This window comes from Neofelis nebulosa, chromosome 5, assembly GCF_028018385.1.
Source record: "Neofelis nebulosa isolate mNeoNeb1 chromosome 5, mNeoNeb1.pri, whole genome shotgun sequence".
NCBI classification, from domain to species: domain Eukaryota; kingdom Metazoa; phylum Chordata; class Mammalia; order Carnivora; family Felidae; genus Neofelis; species Neofelis nebulosa.
Window position 1 is genome coordinate 61,345,986 of NC_080786.1, and position 19,502 is coordinate 61,365,487.

Sequence of the window (19,502 nt, forward strand, 5' to 3'; positions counted from 1 at the left end):
GGCTCTGTGCCGAAAAACGTTTTAATACATGCAATTTTATTACTTTTGAGTACTAGTATTTTCAGGGTCGGTCTGAAAGTAGATGGGAATCACCTGTTAATGTCTTGGGTTAGGAGGATATTTTTTCATGTTCCTGATTCAAAAATCTGTTGTTTTAAAAAGTGGGGTAGATTTTGTTTATGGATTTTATTTTTATTTGAGAGAGACAGAGAGCAAGCGGGGGAGGGGCAGAGAGAGAGAAAGAGACAGAATCCCAAGCTGTCAGCGCAGAGTCCAATGCAAGGCTTGAACTCACGATTTGAGAGTTCATGACCTGAGCCGAAGTCAAGAGTTTGACCTTAACCGCCCAAGCCACCCAGGTACCCCATGTTTACAGATATTTTATTAGTTAATTTTTTCTGTCATAATCTCAATGAAGATAAAGTACAACCTAACACAAGTTCAGTTATCACAAGTCATAAAAGTAATACTGATGAGATTTTCATGGATCAATTTCACGAATGTCATTGTCTTTTCTGCCGCTTACATGGATTAAAGCAACGCTGTACTGTGAAAACTGTATTAATAAGTTGATAAGTAGGAATTGCTACAGATGATTCTTATTTTCATTACTGTTCACTTAAGCTAGCATCTCAGAATTTAAAAATCACAAAATTTTAGCTCAGAAGGAATCTTAAGACTAGTTCAACTACCCACCACTTATCTGAGTTAACTCCGTAACACTTCCCCAAAGTGCTGTTGTACTTTATACCTTTCCAGAGCAAGGCGGTGTTTCCAAACTAGCGGGATTGCCAATATGTTTCAGGAAATTAATTTAGTGAAAGGCAGTAATTGAGCCTGTTGTAGTTTCTGCTTTAAAATAAATTACTTAAAAAATGGAAAAAGAATGGATCAAATGAGCATGAATGGTGGTTAACATGGGAACAAATAAGCCAGTTCCTATCCAGGCAGTCCCATGGGCAGCTTATACTTGGCTGAACAATGATACCAATGTTTGTGTCCTGAACTTTAAGGTATAGTTGTTTTTGCTTTGGGTTCTATTTTAAAATTTTTACTGATAATAAACCAGTGCTTGTAGACAGAATGCATAAGAATATTAAATTAGCATTAGTAGAGGGGCAATAATAATGATGTTGCAAATGCATTCAAAATAGTCCTTAATTGGGATTATCTTACTCAAAACAGTCATTGAGCACATCAAGGAGCTGCTAGCCCTAAAAACGGTAAAAGAACCAGAACATTCATAGCAACAACAATTGCTATTACCCAAATGTCCATCAACAGAAGAATAAATAAATTTGAATGGCATACTAACAGAAATGAATAATCTGTAACTACATGTAACAGCGTGGAGGAATCTCAAAACAATATTAAACAAAAGAAGCCGGACACGAGTATATATGAGTATATATTGTTTGATTTCCCTTATATATACACAATAATAAAGAGCAAGTTAATCCAGTTTTTATCCATAGGGGATCAGGGGCAGTCAGTGACTTGAAGGGGCTCCAGGTAACTTTGGGCTGCTGGTATTGTTATGTGTTTTGATTTGGTTGCTGGCTACACAAACATGTTTGTGAAAGTTCATGAAGCTGGAGACTTACAATTTGTGAACTTTTATGTATGTATGTAAGTTACAATTCACAGTTCAACAACTAAAATGTCAAATAAAGAGGCGTTAGATTCCACTGAGCTATTTGCTAATATTTTATCTACAAAGTCCTTCTTTCTATGTCAAATATAAGAACTCAATACAATAAGTCTAAAAGTAACTCTAACTTTAGAGTTATAATACATAACTAATTTTAGACTACATTTTAATATACATCTGTGCCTAAATCAAATACAATGTTGTTTTCAATGTATTAAAAATTATTTTCTTACACACATAATTCAGAGAATATTAAGTGGTCAGTGTCACTAAGAAAAAAAATTAAGTCTTTATATATCATGAATATTAATTTTGTTATCTTTAAAGTTACCTTTATTATAAAATTGTTGATAATATACAGAGCTAAGTTTCTTTTACATAAAATCACTTCTGTGTCATGTACCATGTACAAATTAGAAAAATTCCCATAGGAGTTTGTGAGATTGTATGTTATTATAGAAAAAGTTTTGAAAATTAGAAGAAAAATTGGACACTACTTTAGTAATGGAGAAAAAATATGGTTAGAACCATTGATATCTGCTGACAAATTCCAGACCTGCCCACAAGTAAGCTGTGTGAGTTCTGTCAGATCAGCACTGTCCAACAGAAACACACTGTGAATCACATCTGTAATTTTTGAATTTCTAAGTAGCCACATTTTAAAAAGTATATGTGCATTGAAATACACCAATAATACCTAACGTACACAGCACTTCGTTGAAATGTAGTGCCACCAAAACAATGAAGTCACGTTTTATAGAAAAAATATTTCACCGTGCTTTAGTCCTAACTTCTAAAATTTAAATTAAAGTTTAAAATTCAGTTCCTCAGTCACAGCAGCTGCATTTTAATGCTTCTTCCACACACGACCAACTGGTGGCTACCATATTGGACAGCGCCACTGTCAGGTCATTCCATGTCTCGGAGGTTCACTTTCTTTGCTGATAAACTAAACAAGTTATTATTTGAGATACAGAATTCTCAGTGGAATTTTTGCCAACTGAAGCCCACATGCCCCAATCAAAATGTGGGCCATTCACCATGCAGGAATGCAGACCTGTGTGAAGCGATCTTTGGACTTCTTAAACAAAGTCAGAAACCTGGATATTTGCAAAAAAAAATCTTTCTTTTTCCATGGTAGACAACTACTGTGAAATTTTTCAGAGCACTGTGTGGGCCAAACCAAAACGGGGCCACATGCTACTCTTTGCAACCTGGGTTCTATAAACATTCTTTCTTGCTCTACAGATCTATGATTTATTTAGGAGTGATTTGACTTCTACATCTGGAAGCTAAAAAGCACAGCTGGAGAGTCATTTGAGTGGTGAGATTCAAACCCCTGCCCCCACACCCCCCTCCTCTCCCCACCGTGAGGTCAAGGTGAAGCTACAGATGCTATCAGGAGGTGACAGCCTCTGGTGAAAGCAGAATCCCAGTGTGAGCTTAAGCTCAGTCTACACCCCAGGATGCAGAAGAGTCTAAAAAAGAATTATCCTAAGGTAAGGGTCAGCCTAAGACCCTAATTTCGGATCAATGACAATGTGCCAGAGATAGATAGAAAGGGTAACGAAGACAAGTATATCACAATGACTATCACTCTTATTGCCCTGGGTGGGACCCAGTCTCTATGAAGCCTGCTTGGATCCTCCAGGGTATGTAAGGTCCAAAAACAAAAAAGGTAACGTGCCAAAGACAACAGAGAAAGCTGCAGGGGTTAAGCAGGAAACAGCAGCTTGAGCAGCTATCAGTACCTTCTGTGGACAGGAAGATGGGGAGAGGTGGGGAGTGGTGAAGCTGGAATTTATCCTGTCAGTTCAGATTAACAATGAACACTAGAGGTCATGTCACCCTCAGGCAGCACCAGATGATCTAGGAACACATAAGCCTAGGCTCAAGGGATAGGAATGGTTGCTAATCATTCAGAGGAACCTGTAGGACAAGTAGTTAATCAGCACTAATGAAAGCTCTTGCATACAGAACAAAAATACTTCTCAGATTCCAAGTCTCTGGAGATAGAACAGACCTCTGGGGGACCAGATGAAGTGGCGTCATAAGTTATTTAGTAACATCTGCTAACATGACCTCACGGGTCTCCAATCAACAGTGTCTACCTCCTCAGATCTCTGTCCCCAGTTTTGTCCTTAGAAACCCTCACTTGCAAGCAATCTGCGAGTTCCAAACTTCTGGGCATTAGCTCCCCATTCTCCTGAGTGATGCCACACCAGTAAATAGCCTATCTTCCTTCACTGCAAAAGCCCAGTGTCAGTTTGTACTGGCTTGCCATGCATCAGTTGGACAAACTCTCATTGTTTCCGTTACAGTGGTAGGTCGACTCCAAGGAGACTAGTTCTCATGTCCAGGTGAGTCATCATCTGGGAATATTCTGAACTTTTTGGCAGCATCTAAAAAGGATAGAGTTCCCTCTAAGGAGGTAAAGTCAGAAACTGTTTTGTGAATATTGTTAGAATCTCATTTCAATTCCAGGGTGAGGGAACCTTGGAAACCGAGGATAACTAAAAGCCCTGAATTAGGATTCAAACAATTTGAGCATTAACCCCAAGCGTGTCATTGTCATGCTGTGTGACTTCTGTTTCCTCACATTTAAAATGGTAATAACATAGAATATTGCTTTTCTCTATATCATTGGGTTCCTCCAGGACCAAATGGTATCATGAATATAAAGTAATTTGGAAGGTATAAATTTCTCATGTAATTGCAAGGCATTTTTTATTATTTACTAAGTAATTACTAGTGAATTCTAGGAATGCAATTTATTAAATACCATTTAAATCCCTAATAAGGAATCTCAAATTTGAGAGGGGTGGAGTGGGTTAGGGCTTTAGGGAAATAGCAGTGAGCACTGACCAGCCCATTACAAATTCAGCCATTTTCTAGAGGATTCATCGGGTAGGACCAAGGGAGCTCAAATTCCAAGATGGACTTGAAAGGACCTCAGAAGAAGGAATTTGCCCTAAAGCAGTGGTTCTTAACCTTTTTTAGGTCACTGACGCTTTGAGGATCTGATAGAAGCTATGGCTTCTGTCTTAGAAAAAGGCACATATACAGAATGGACATATATTTTCAGAAAGTTCCTGGACCCCCATGGATCCCATATTGCAAATGCCACCCTTAAAGAGAGGGTCACAGATGAGACACAAAATATGGCCTTAGGAATGAGTTGTTGCTGGGTAGGAGGCAGTTGTGAAAACAGCTGGAGGCCTACAATAAAACAAAACAGTCTTTCTTTAAAGGCTCAGCCTGTACTCCAAGTATTGCTACTATGGGATCCTTCGATGAAGACTTCTTGGGGTTTAAATAAGGAGTCTGACATGCACACACAAAAGCATCATTCTAGCTAACTAGGTTAGTAGCTACTGCTTCCTTGGACAGTCTCATAGCAGAGTGCACCCTCTAGCTTAATCTAAGTGGATGTTAATCAACCAACGGAGCAAAAGATATATGAGAAAAAAAAAAAAAACCCAATATGCAACCCTAAGAACCACACTGCACATGTTAGTACTACAGCGTAGAATATGTAGTGAATTTTTCACACTTTGGTTTTTGGAACATAGAACAAAGACCACATATCATGAGGACTTAACAGTATGCATGTGAATATCACAAAGGAAAAGAAGTCCATGGCAACCCAGAATTGACAGTGGATATCATGGCAGCAATCTAGTACCCACATTGATAGCAATGGGGCAGGAAGAGTCATGGATTCCACAGAAATTCAACAGCAACTTTTCACTGGCAAGAAAGAACTGTCCTTGATTCTTGAATGGAACATGGCTTCATATTTTGACAAGACATTCTCTACTCACTTCCTAATCCAATCTCTTAGAGAATATAACGGAAGGCAAATGGAAACTAGAAATATTTATCTTGTATTTCTAATAGCTAAAATATGTTAAGAAGGGTGAGGTCATACTATGAATTTTGGAATGATTGTTCAGGAAACATTATTTAATGACTTTTTCATAAAATGCTACAGTCTATTGTTATTTTTTTAATATTACGGAAGAATAATCTTATATTTCAATCTTTACACTTGACTTCCAAAGTAGAGACCAACGAACGAGTTGAAATCACTAATCATGCAGTTAATGTTCTTTCTTTAAATCAAACATATTTATCTTTCTAAGACCATAAAACTCACTCCTCAAAAATTTATCTTCTGATTACCAAATAACAAGGTTTTCGTCAAAGACTGCAGTCTATAAAAGCAGAAGGAACAATCAGAAGTAAAAATATATGAACAAACACACTGCACTGCCTTCCTACGTACCTGCCAAAGAAATACAGTCAACTGTAGGAGTGAAAACATTACACATATTGTCAACGGATTTTGAAACTCCTCAAGGACATGAGCCTTCCACTCTGATTTCCCTCGGCAGCTTACTAGCTGGGTTTACATTTCAGAGAGTCACTTGCAACTCTTTGAATTTCAATCATTACAGGTCAAATGGTTTAAACATGAGAGTTTCTCTCCACAGTGCCATGATTTCAAATGCCACTTCTTGCTAATATACTTCAAATTAAATAATAAATCACATTTAAATATGTAGTAATGTATTTTTACAAAAGTATTATGTCGGATAATCCAAGAAAGTCATTCAGAGCAGTGCCTGCTACATAGCAAGTGCTCAGTGACTTTTCGTTTATGATGAATTGGTAATGATACTGCCAACAATGACAACAATGACATTCTCACCTGGTAGGCAGCTGCTTAAGGGGACCCTAATGACCCCCACTTTCTGTTATTCATGCCTTCACAAGCCCCTTCCCTTGCACATGGACTGAACTTAGTGATTCAAGTCTAATGAACAGAACATGGCAGAAGTGATGGGTTATCACTTTCAAGGTTGAGGTTATTAAAATATTTTCACTTTCATCTTAGGTTCTTGCACACTCTTTAGTTCTCTCTTGGATCTCTTGCCCTGGGGGAAGCCAGCTTTCATTTTTTTTTTTTTTTAAGTTCCACAGTGGAACTGCAGAAAGTCCTATGGAAAGGCCCAGATGAGCAAGATTAAAAGCGGATCTTCTGAGGCCTGTCAATGATCACATTAGTGAATTCTGAAGCAGATCCTTCAACCCCAGTTAATTTCTGAGATGACTACAACCCTGGTCAGCAGCTTTACTGCAACATCATGAGATATCTTTAAAAAAATCATCCAACTGAGCCCAGATTCCTTTCCTATAGTAACTGTGAGATAACATTTTTTGTTCTAAGCCAATTCAGTTTGCGGGTAATTTGCTATGCAACAGGATAACCGATACAGATTTTGGAGGTAGGGTGCTGCAATAACAAAAATCTGAAAGGTGGGAACAGCTTCAGAACTGTGTGATGGGACTTAAGAGCATGAGTCAACATGTAAAGTGCTTTAAAAATACTATTCACAGAATTTTGGACTTTGAAGAGACTGCTAGGAAGGGTGTAAATAAAAATGAGAAAATTTTCTTGGAAATTGTAAGTTATGTAGTGGTGGAAGGTGTAACAATACCCACACTTATATATAGTTACATGACCTGTATGTGGTCACTTGCAGTTCTATGAGAAATAAAAAATGTGCCGCACCAACTGGGTAATTTAGCTGTGGAGATTCCCCAGCAAAGTGCTGGAGATGCTACCTGGTTTCTTCTTGATGATTAGAGTAAACTGGGAGATGATAAATTGAGGGAAGGACCACTAAACCAAAAGAAGGCTTTGAAAATTGATGGTTTTCAAACCACTCGATGGTTTTGAAAACTCTCAGCATCTCTGGATAGCAAACAATACTACACTAAGAAACAGCTTCCACACAAAGATTAATTCCAAGGAACTGCCAGGAAAAAAAAAATGGTCTAAAGATGAGACAGAGAGGCACCTGAGTGGCTCAGTTGGTTAAGCATCTGACTTCAGCTCAGGTCATGATCTCGCAGTTCGTGAGTTCAAACCCCACATCAAGCTTTGTGCTGATAGTGCAGAGCCTACTTCGGATCCTCTGCCTCTGACAGATCCTCTCTCTCTGCCCCTCCCTACTCACACTCTCTCTCAAAAATAAACATTTAAAAAATAAAAATAAAATAAAGATGAGACAGAGAGTGTGGCTTCAGAAATTCCTGTTAAGACCTTGGAAATGTAGCCTCCTAATGAGCTTTTCAGTTGTACCACAGGGTCTCTTAAAAGCTTAAGACCGTGACTCAGCGATCCTTTCAGCAGGCCTTTGGAAAGTTAAAGGGCACTGCCTATCCCTTGTCTCAGCAGAAGCCCAAGGTAGAGAAAGATTTATCTCCAAGAAATACGTGGGTATGATCTTTGTCTAACTGAGTAAACCCTAACGAGTTTCAAAGGGGAATGACAAAAGCTTTAAGAGGATTTTATCAGCAGAAACTCTGCCATTTTAGAATGAAAGGAACAGACTGTGCTAAATGAAAAAAACGCCATAAATCCCCCAAATCCTACCGGCAGGAAGCAGGCTGAGAAAACTCAGGTGCAAGGCTTCTGGGTGGCTCAGCTGGTTGACTGTCCAATCTCGGCTCAGGTCATGATCTCACTTGTTAGTGAATTCAACACCCACATCGGGCTCGCTGCTGTCAGCTCAGAGCCCACTTCGGATCCTCTGTTCCCCTTTCTCTCAGCCACTCCCCCACTTGTGGTCTCTCTCAAAAATAAACATTAAAAAAACAAAAACTTCAGCTGCAAAATACGTGCCACCTTTCATAAGGGAAAGATGACTCAGAAAGGGGAGCCAGTAGCCCAAGGAGTAGAATGAAGAGCCATGGAGAATTATCCCCAACTCTGGAAACTTCATCAAGAAACTTCTGCTTAGCAGGATTTCAGAACTGCTATGGACCAGTGACTCTTACCTACCACAAATCTTATTCTTTTTTGAACAAGAACATGCAGGTATCTTATGCCTGCATCATTGCTGTATGTTGGTTGTGTTGAGGTCAGATATCCTGACTCCATAGTTTCACAGATCTACAGATGATGAGGAACTATATTTGAGGAACTATACCTGAGGAGCCCCACTCACACCCAGGTCAAACGTAGATGACTTCTGGATTTAGAGCTGATGCTCACCTATACAGTGAAGACCATTTATTTTTCATCTTTTAATGAAAATAATGCCTGACATCAGTGCAAATTAACATGTTTTATAGCATCAAACCTTTAAAAAGGATATAAAATCCTTTTAAGAATTCATGTGTGCTAATAGATTGAGAGATTAATAGATTATAGATTTAATCTCACTGATGTAAAACTAAATAAATGCTAACCAAATACAGAAGCAACAGCTATCCAATTTTAATCTGTTTAGAATATTTATTTCATAGCATCATAGCTGGTGTTGAGACCATACAATGTCAAAACTCTCTTAAATATCTTGATTTACACATTTTTGTTGTTGTTTATAACAAAGTTCCACTTAAAGAAGGGATTTAAATGGCATGTGAAATGGGAAATGAAATGTTCAGCTCTCCTAAAATGATTATATATTTTTCTTAAACTCACTCTCAACAGAAAGTGTCATTCAAATGTTCCATAATGCCTTATCCTTCAGAATGACAGCCCGTTTGTTACTTTTCTATTCAGTCTATCATATTGTGACATTTTTATATATGAAAAACAGTTAAGGCATTATTTTTAAAAATGTCATACTATTTTAAAGAGCAATTTATTTCATGCCCACATCCCTCCAGGCTATTAGTGAGGTTTATTAGCAAAAGCCAATATAACTGGCATGTCCTCTGGATAGGCACCCACTGGCCAATAAAAACAAAGAACACAAATATGCCATTCAGAAATACATAGCATTGTTTAAAAATAGCAACGCCCATTTCTGCTGGAACTGAGAAGAGTGTGCTGGTCTCCAGTGACAGGAGAGCACGGTAGGGGAATGCTATGTTGTACTGGAAGTCAGAACACAGGACACGTGGGCTTAGCTTGAGATACATGATAAATGATTCACCTGCTTCAAGACTGTTTTCTTAACTGTAAAATTCAATGTCTGTATCTGAGTCAATCGGTTAATGCAGTCCTGAACTACAGACACTCAGGTACTCAAACATGACTTCTTACTTTATGTATGCAAAACCTGTATAGGCACTTTGGGTTGACAAATTTCACATTTCCCCCTAAAACAAACTTACTAAAAAAAAAAAAATACACTACTACCTTGTAAATGAAAAATATGACTTACATGGCATTAATGGACAGTGACTGTAAAATTTAAACATAATAATATGAAAAAACAATTATTAGATTCTAGCTATCAAACTGTTGGTTGTCCTAGTCTGCTCTCTTTGAGAAAAACAAATGGGTAACTATATCTATGAGAGAGATTCTAGCATGAAACTGAGAGTTTCTACTTGACTTGTCAAGAAAACACTGAAAGCAAATTCAAAAGAATCTGAGGTCTTTATTATATGATTCTCAACATTATTTAATGCAGCATCTGGATACTACCTAAAATCAACTCCAAATCAACCAAAATCCCTTTCTGTAACAGCAGCAAATGTCCTACACTCTGGAAATGCTGCATCAAATAATCACGCTGGTATTTCTGATTCTAAATTTTATCTTGACTCTTCATGTGACAACCCACCTAACCTACTTTCTCAAAACCATTAATATTGTCATGAGAAACACTAAAATAATTTTGAGGGCAATGGAGTACTGTGGAAAGAACACGGCTGGGAAGTTGTGTTAGGGTTCAAAGCTCAGTTTCATCAGATTTGACCTTGACACTAGCAAGTTAACTAACCCCTTGAGCCTCGGATTGCTCACTTACATTAAAGTGCTCATGTCACTGTTAAATAAGAAAATGCATGTAACGTGCTTAGCACAGCACCTGAACAGGTAGACATTCCACAAATGTTATGTATTTTTAAAAATTTTAATTTCTTCAAATTTTCAAAATTCTATCAAAATAAATTCACTTTATTTTTAAAGGTTTTTTTTAAGTTTGTTTGTTTGTTTGTTTATTGAGAGAGCGAGAGAGCAAACGAGCAGGAGAGGGGCACAGAGAGGGAGAGAGGGAGAATCCCAGACAGGCTCCACGCTGTCAGCACAGAGCTCGATGCATGGCTCAAACTCACAAATTGTGAGATCACAACCTGAGCTAAAACCAAGAGTCAGATGACACTTAACTGACTGAGCTATCCAGGAGCCCCAAAATAAATTCACTTTAAATAACAGTGCTCAAAAGGAAGATACAGTTTGCCACTTTTCTCTTCCAGTAAAGTTGTATTACATATAACTTTGACTTCCAAAGCTACAAAAGTCACAAAGCACTGACTGGCAAAAGTAGCAAAAAACATTCTGTCCTCAATGATAAAATAAAAACACTTACTTGTCAAAATGAAAAACAACAATTCTTAGTTGTGACCATGTAAGCGTACTCAGGTCTTTTCTTCCCCACCCCCCGCCAAAAAAAAAAAAAAAAAAAAAGTACAGTAGAAAATACAGAGTGAGACTGTCTTAAGTCAAGTTAAAGTTTCAGCCAAGTTGGGCAAATAGCTCTGACAAAAGCCACATTTAGGCCATAACTAATAACGCTATTACCTGCTAGATGTAAACAGTGACCAAAATAAAAAGCAGCTCAATGCTAATCCAGCAACAGTAGTCCCGGCCACCTAATAAATGCAATAGTAATGTGCTCCAGGATCCCTGCTAGTCATTTCAGATGTATTATTTATAATCTACACAAGTGTGCAAGTTAGACATTGTTATTCCCAATTAAACATGACGAAACTGAAGTCCAGAGGCGTCACTTGCTTGTTCAAGGTCTCTACCTGTGAACACCAGAGTTGTATTCAAACAGCACCTGATGCCAAAACCAATCGCCCTTCACTAGTCCCTCTTTCTTTCTTTTTAGGACATAAACATGTGAGCAAGAATATTCCTCAATGCTTTGAAAAGCCATAAACTGATAGCACTCCCCTTTCTTCTCTCTGCCTTCTTCTAGTTTCTCTCAAACCCACTGCACGTCGATTCCCCAACTCCAAGTCACTGATTCCTTAGGTCTCTGAAACCTGTCTTGTGTTCCAGCCCTAGAAGTAACCGTCCTTGGTATGACAGGAGAGAATAAAGAAGTCAGGGAAGACTTCCAATCTATATGGGACTTAAACTAAAGGCTCACAAATAATGAGAAATTGTCTTATATAGTCAACCAATATGGACATGTTCCAATTTGCAGGGATGACTAAGGCAGACACAGAGTGTAGACTCATACAATACAAACTTATGCAAATCATATACATATATAACAGAATGCTTAATTGAAATAGATTTTCAAAAAGTATCTAAAAGCTTTCATCTTTTATTCAGGGAATGCATTTTTTTTTTAATGTTTATTTATTTTGAGAGTGAGCAGGGGAAAGGCTGAAAGAGAGGGAGAGAGAAAATTCTAAGCAGGCGCCTCAATGTCACCACAGAGCCCAACACTGAGCTCGAACTCATGAACTGTGAGATCAGGACCTGAGCCAAAATCAAGAGTTGGATGTTTAACTGACTGAGTCACCTAGGCGCCCCATCAGGGAATGCATTTTAAGGCAGGATTTTACATACACATAAAAACTACTGACCTTAAAGAGTATTTCATTCTGCTCTATTTTTTAAATGAAAATGTTCATTTAATAAACAGTATCTCGTTGATGTTTATGAGACCCAACTTAGCACTTAAAAATGAGTATACCTAACTACACACAACCCACACTTGTGGGTCTAAATTATTGCGTTCTGGGAACCACTCAAAAATTGTTGGTTAAAAAAAAAAAAAAAAAGATAGCAAGACTTGAAACCCAAGTGCTGTGACTCCTCAACCTGTATCTACCAGACTTCACTGCCCACCACATAATAAGCACACTCGTAAGCAGACAGGAAATACCACAAAGGTGTAGACCTACTATCTTCTGAGTGCCAGGCACCTGGCACTGGAGATGAAATAATAAATAAAGACTGGGCCTGAGCTGAAGAAGTCTTTTTATTCTTTCTTAAGCAGATTCAGGGTAGGCTGAAAACAAAGAAGTTACCAGTTCCAATGTGATCTGTTCAGGCTCAGGCTAGCAAGCCATCCTGTGTTAAGAGAACACAATGCAAGAAACAACTAACTTAAATAAAAATATGAGCCTTAGAAGCACCACATTTTTACTTTAAATAGTTGTGATCTACTCATCTGGAACAGGAGAACAGGAAACATTATATAAACCTTTTCTTGATGATTTCCTGCCATCACTGCAATAATGTAACACAGTGTTTCGGGAATGAGGGCTATTTGCCCCTATTTTTAAAAAAGTTAAATAGTTCTATCTCTATCCCAGATCCTATTGCACAAGGTTATTGCCTACCACTAGGAGTTACACCTTCTTCTTATCTGATATGATACAGAAGGGAGTTAATCAGTAACCCTACTTTAATTTCTTAAGTTTAAATTGTCAGTGAAGGTCCCTTCTCCAGAGGAAAGTACTTGGATTTATGTTCGTTTACCGGTTTCCTTTGATGTCCAGTCAGGTACAATAAAAGGAGGTAGTTAATTATAAAAACAGATTTTGCCAATTTGAACACTTTTACCCACGACAAACCTGGAGAGGAGAAATGAAATATCCTACCTCAAACAGGGGCCATGATGACAATAACAGATCATCTTTAATGAGCAGTACCTACTATGTGCCAAGTATGTCCTAGGAGCTTAACAGGATTCATTACTTTATCCTCACATTATCCCGATGAAGTAGGTCATTCTAATCTCCACTGTATAAGAAAAATGAGGGCCATGTTCACACAGAAAGTTGCAGGGCTAGTATCTGAATCACATGCTCTGGGTAAAAGCAACAACAACAAAACCCTCAGGTGTCTTTACGGCCAGAAAAGTAAAGTAATGTGTGATACAGCTCAGTTTTAAGATTATAGGGATGTGGGGGCACCTGGGTGGCTCAGTCGGTTGAGCGTCCAACTTCGGCTCAAGTCATGATCTCACGGTGTATCTGCACTGGGCTCTGCACTGTTAAGTGTAGAGCCTGCTTGGGATTCTCTCTCTCCCTCCCTCTCTGCCCCTCCCCCATTCAGCCTCACAGGCACTCACGCTTTCTCTCTCTCAAAGATAAATAAACTTAAAAAAAGAAAAAAAGATAATAGGGCTGTGGTTCCCAACCCTGGCTGCATATTGTAATCACCTGGGGAGAACGACATAGGGGTTTCACTCCCACAGACTGTGGTTTAGTTGGTCTGAGAGCTGCCCACGTGATTCTAATGGGCAGTCAGAGCTAAGAACCACTGTGTATGGACACGGAGAATGGTGCATGGCCCACCTGAAAGCAGTTTTGTTTTTTTTTTTTTTTTAAATGTAAGAGGTTAAGTAAACATTGTGCTGGTCAAAGGTTGTTAACTGCTGCCTCTGCCACCAATATGTAACCTCTGCCCCACTGCTCAAGGTAATTGATGTGTGGTGTAAGTGGGAGATAGATAAGCAAATAGATACATAGGCCGGCAGACATAGACATTTGTTTTTACCAGAGAGGAGGTAGCCTAGTCTTGGAACTTTCCCCAGGTTGCCCCTCACCATCTCCTATTTAAGGAACTGGTCTACTACAAAATGTACTTAGAGTTAGACATAACCTACTTTCAAAATAATCTCTGGAGTACAACCCATTCTTAAACTGAAGATGACCTAAATAAGCTCACTTAACAAATGTATACCTTCAGATTATAGGGCCAAACTACTTAAACATTTCAAGAGTTATTTTTTTTTTTTTTTAAAGAGGCCACTCATAATTAACTCTGATCTTAATCCACTCCAGGTCAAGAGATCTCACTTAACTAAACAAGTTCTGAGAATGGAGAGCCTAACGTCCTCAAAACAAATCTATGCAGGTGGTACAACAGAGCGCTGCTGAGTGAAATGTCATTTGTCATTGGGGAAGCAAAAGATGCTAACATCAGAAAACCTTCATTAAATGATCTGCAGATGTGAAATCCAAAATAAATGCTATAGGAATCAGTCATGTGGCCTGCCTGGGAAATAATTCTTCAGGTATGATCATATTGTAATTGTTCCAGCACCACAATTCAAGAGGAAATGGCAAAAGGGTACATTAAGAAATAGACTTTAAAGCTACTCAAACTAGCTACATTTTTTCATCTCCTACTGCATAACAAATGTTGTATATTTGAATGGCCTTGTATCACCACTTAGCACCACTCTCCTCCACAACTTTCACCAAAAGGCAGCCAATAAAAGGACAAAAGAAATTGAGATTGATTTTCAAAACTAAAATACTGCAAATACAGGCCATGACTCAGAAATCAGGGCCTCAGTCAATCAGTTCCAGCTTTGGCTGGGAAGGTAAATGCTCTCCTTGGGCTTGGGCGAAATGTTTGGTTACTTTGTTTTGTTTTGTTTTGTTTTGTTTTGTTTTGTTTTGTTTTGTTTCACAAAGCAGAGACAGGGAAGTGAAGGCTGAGGGGGCAGACAAAAATGCATGGGATTAACTTGCTCACTACTGTTCAGAATAATTTCCTTTGTTGACTGAATAAATATATATTGATCCCCTCATGAGCGTCAGGCACCGTGCAGTGCTGAGGAGGTATTGGTTAACTTGACAGTGTATGTTCACATCGGTCTCCTAAGCTAAGAGACCGAGGTAACAACCTCATAAAATCCACCACACATGCCCCTTCCAGCCACATGTGTGAAAATCCAGTCCTGCCCTTGTAGTATTAGATCATAAATTTCCCCCTTTGTCTAACTGCGCTGAACTTCACAGGAAGCCACTGATGTCTTCTAAGTAAATACATAAATTATCCAGAATTCATACACCAACAATAAGTCATGGGTAAATACCAACAAGTTTAAAGAAAAATTTTCTTAGCCCAAGTCTGCACCAAAACAGGTTTTCCTTTTGAGCCAAACCCAGCTCACATATTTTCACTGCCTGTGGCTATGCAGCTTCAGTAAGCTAAAAATAATTCCGTTTCTTCTAAGTTGGGAAGAGAAAATAAGACCAAGCAATCAGCTGCATGTCCTTTTCTCTCGTTTTAATTTTTTTTTTTACTAGAAAACACTCAAAATAGCTGAAGCCACGAAAAGGCATCTGTTTCATATTTATATACACATACACTGACAGAAACATCCATCCAGCTTATATTTTCCCAGTAATACGAAATTAGCTATATTTGCATCATCAGCAAAGACTGTCAACATTTCACTGCTCACAGCTTTCTACTATTATTTTCTGCTTGGGGAGAGGACTACATAAGTATTGAAAACTACACACAAGTACAAGTAAAAGCTTTCAAAAAGTATATACAGGATGACTATGCTCTAAGGCCACATCACGCTTACTTTGCAGTCATGCATCATTTATGTTTCTGAAATTTACATTAAAGGAGATTCTAAAATAGAAGGGTAGAAACTTTAAATCTTTCTGCAGGTCTTGCTCAAGTTGTGTTTACTGTATCTGATAAACTGAAAAATTCTATTTCTCTCCTTGGACTTCTCAAGGCTAACTGTAAAGCACCACCTCCCACCCCACCCCCCCACCCCCAACACACACGCCTACCTCTGTATTAAACTAAAAGTTTCGCAGGAAGACAAACTTTTTCCCTCCAAAACATATCTGGGGGATGGTGAACAGCGGCAGTGTGGACTTTTCCAATACCTCCAACATCTCTAAAGTCACCCTATTAAATTAATAGAAACCACCAGGTTCCATTCTACTGGGCCTTTAGTTTGGGCTGCTAGGTCATGGCTAAATTTCCCTTGAAAAAACAACATAGTTTGGGAAATCACCGCCAAACTCCATCTCTTAGACTACTGACAAGGGCAACTGCAAAGCAAATACCCACAAACGAGGACCGTGCCTCTCCGGGATGGGCTGGCAGACACGGAGGAAGGGCTATTGGTCGGTCTGCCCGGACTCCCGGACTCCAGCGGGGCCACTGACAAGGACTGGGGTAAAGCGCTCAGTGTGCGCCGGCCCATCCAACGCCCAGCGGGACCAGCCTCTGAGCGACCAATTTCAAACGTAACCGCCGGAGGAAGCGGGAGGATGGGGATGTCATCTCCCTTGACACTTTGAGAACCCGGGGGCCCTGCAGGGCTCAACTCTGAGGTCCGTGATGGTCAGCGGTGGCACCCGCAGGGCCAACGTTTCCCCAAAGCCACTTTTCCAGCCGGGGCGGGAGGCGCGGGGCGAAGTTAGCCACCGGCCGCGCGCGTCCCGTTAACCGTACCTTGCAACTGGGCAGAAAGGGACTCCTGGTGCTGCTGGTACTTGAGCGCCACCGCCTCGGCTTTCCGCAGCTGCGTCTGCAGCTCGTAGTAGAGCATCGCGCCGTAGAGAAAGCCGAACACCACGGTCAGCAGCAGCAGCGTCTGGAAAATCCGCTTTTGCTTTCGGGAGCACATCCCGTTTCCCATAGTCCCGCCTGGACCCCGCGCCGCGGCCGCCCCCGCCGCCGCCGTCCCTTCCTCCCCTCTGCGGGAGCGAGCGTCTCAGCAGCGGCCGCCGTAGGAGGTGGCCGGACGCAGCATGAGGAGGAGACGCGAGACACAAAAGCGGGGCCCGAGGGGAAGTGGCGCCCGCTCAGCCCCCGCGCGCCGTGGGGCGCGCAGCCATCGATGCCGCCTGGGCAGCGGCCGCCAAACTTTTGCGAGGCTGGCTCTCCGCGAGTGCCCGGGCCCGGCGAGGGGCCCTCCGCATACTTCCGAGCGGACCGTGCCCGCGCCGGTCCCCAGACGCCGCCTGCCTTTTTTCCTCCTCCCCACTTTTTGGCTCGGCTGCCCCCGGCGGCGCTCGGAGTCCCGCCCCGGCCGCTCCCCGCCCCCTCGCAGCGGCTCCCGCTGCACGACTTTGTTGCCACCAAAAGGAGGGGGTACGCGCCCAACAAAAGGACGCGGCTCCAGGCGGCGCCTCCGCGCGCGGCCCGCCCGAGTCGGTGGATGGGCGGGGGCCGGCTGGCCCCTCTGGGTTTGGGGGGACGGCGGGCCGGTGTCACTGACCGGGCTGCCCAACCTCGGCCGCCGCCGCCTCCCACCCAACTTACGTGTCACCCACGGCCCCGCTATTCTGGCCAACGGGATTCCGGGAGGAAGTCCCACTCGGGCTCCCCGCTCATTGGGCCCGTCCGAGCCTCCGCTCCCTCCCTTCGGGGAGGCAGTGCGGGGCTCGATTGGACGCCCGCTTTGTCCGTCCGACCCCGGGACCGCGCCTTCCCTCCCACCCCGGGGGCCGGCGAGGGGCTCCGTGGGCAGAGCGGCCGCCTGGCGCCGGGGTGCGCCCACGTGGAGTGCGGGTGGATGGGGAGAGGCCGCGGAGCCAGGGCCCGGGAGGTGGGGTGCGCGGGCGACGTGTCCCGGCTTGCGGCTGGGCGAGGTACGGTGCGCACGTGTGTGAGTGCAGGTGAGTGTGTGTGTGTGAACGCACGTGGGGAGAGGAGTACAGTGCATGTTAGGGGGGCAGTGGGTGAAAGCAGCTGCTTACGCTCGACCGAATACCCGTTCTTTCTTTCTCTAGCCAGTGGGCAGATGCGGCAGACACACGGGATAGCTACACCGTCAGCATAATCTGCGTAGCCGAACTGGAGAAGCCTTGCGGATGGACTCTGGCCCCAACCCGGGGGCTAGGGTGAATGCGTGTGTGCCCGCTGATGGCAAGACACGGTCTGGGGGACTCACGTACGCTAACGCGCTACTTAACTGCTCAACTGTCCGTGTGGATTGGGGAAATGAGCTTGCCTTTGGCAGAGGGGAAAGAAGTGACCTCATATTTTCCCACAGCTTCCAAACAGAATAACTTAAAGATAAATCTCAGAGGCTGAAATAAGTATGCATACGTTTCGTCACATGTATTTGTTTGATCGGTGGCAGAAATACATCAGTTACGTCGGTAAATTACACTTTAAAGGCCAACAAAGGTTCCCTTTGTAAAACAGAGTAAAACAAACTTAACCACAAACCTCTTCAAAAAAGAAATCTAATTCAAAGAGAACACTGCTTTTGTTCTTTCTATGTACTTGAGAGGGAAAAAATTGAGGTTGATAATTTTGTTTTTGCTCTTGACCTGACTTCTAAGAAAGTAAATTATTTCTCAAATGCCTCAGTAGTGTCATGGAACTTATTTTATACTGCATGATTTTTATGATATTCTAACCAGATTTTAGTTATCACTATCAATAGTAGCCAGTGAGTGCTCAAAATGAAGGTAGATGTGCTTAGCCAAATTAAACGTAAAGACAGTCCCTGGTGCTGAACATTTTGGGGTAGACTCTGAGACTAGAGAATGCTAAAACCATAAAATAAGCCTCAATTACTACCTAGTTAGCCTATGACACTTATACTACCATGAAAACTGGCATGTGTTTTTCCCTAATCAATAATAACTTACAATAGAACAATATGTTTTTCAAAAATACTTTCATTTATTATCTCACTTACCACACCCAGATTAAGGATTAGCCTCACATTTTGGTAAAGAAACCAAAGTTTATTAAAGTGACTGAGAGCTGTCAGAGAAAGTGAAATATCATATGATTTCACTCATATGTGCAATTTAAGAAACAAAACAGATGAACAGAGGGGAAGGGAAGGAAAAATAAGATAAAAACAGAGGGAAGCAAGCCATTAAGAGACTCTTAAATATAGAGAACAAACAGCGTTCCTGGAAGCATGTTGGGTGGGGGGATTAAGAAGGGCATTAAAAAGGACATTAGTTGGAATGAGCACTGGGTGTTGTAAGTGATGAATCACTGAGTTCTACTCCTGAAACCGATACTACACTGTCTGTTAACTAATTTATATTTAAATAAAATTTTAAAATTAAAAACTAAAGTGACAGATGGCTGTAGGACCTAGGACATGCAGAGAGT

At 41.2% G+C, this 19,502-nt stretch overlaps 1 protein-coding gene across 4 annotated transcripts in view; it reads right to left on the reverse strand.

Moving 5' to 3' along the window:
- The window catches only part of GOLIM4 (golgi integral membrane protein 4), an 80,106-nt gene extending 62,485 nt beyond the window's left edge, over positions 1–17,621 (reverse strand). For all 4 annotated transcript variants that reach the window (XM_058730431.1, XM_058730430.1, XM_058730429.1 and 1 more), the window contains exon 1: positions 16,869–17,621. In XM_058730431.1, the coding sequence (XP_058586414.1) occupies positions 16,869–17,055 (187 nt within the window). In that variant the 5' untranslated portion in view covers positions 17,056–17,621. The remainder of the gene's footprint in view (positions 1–16,868) is intronic.
- Between the last annotated feature and the right edge of the window lie 1,881 nt (positions 17,622–19,502).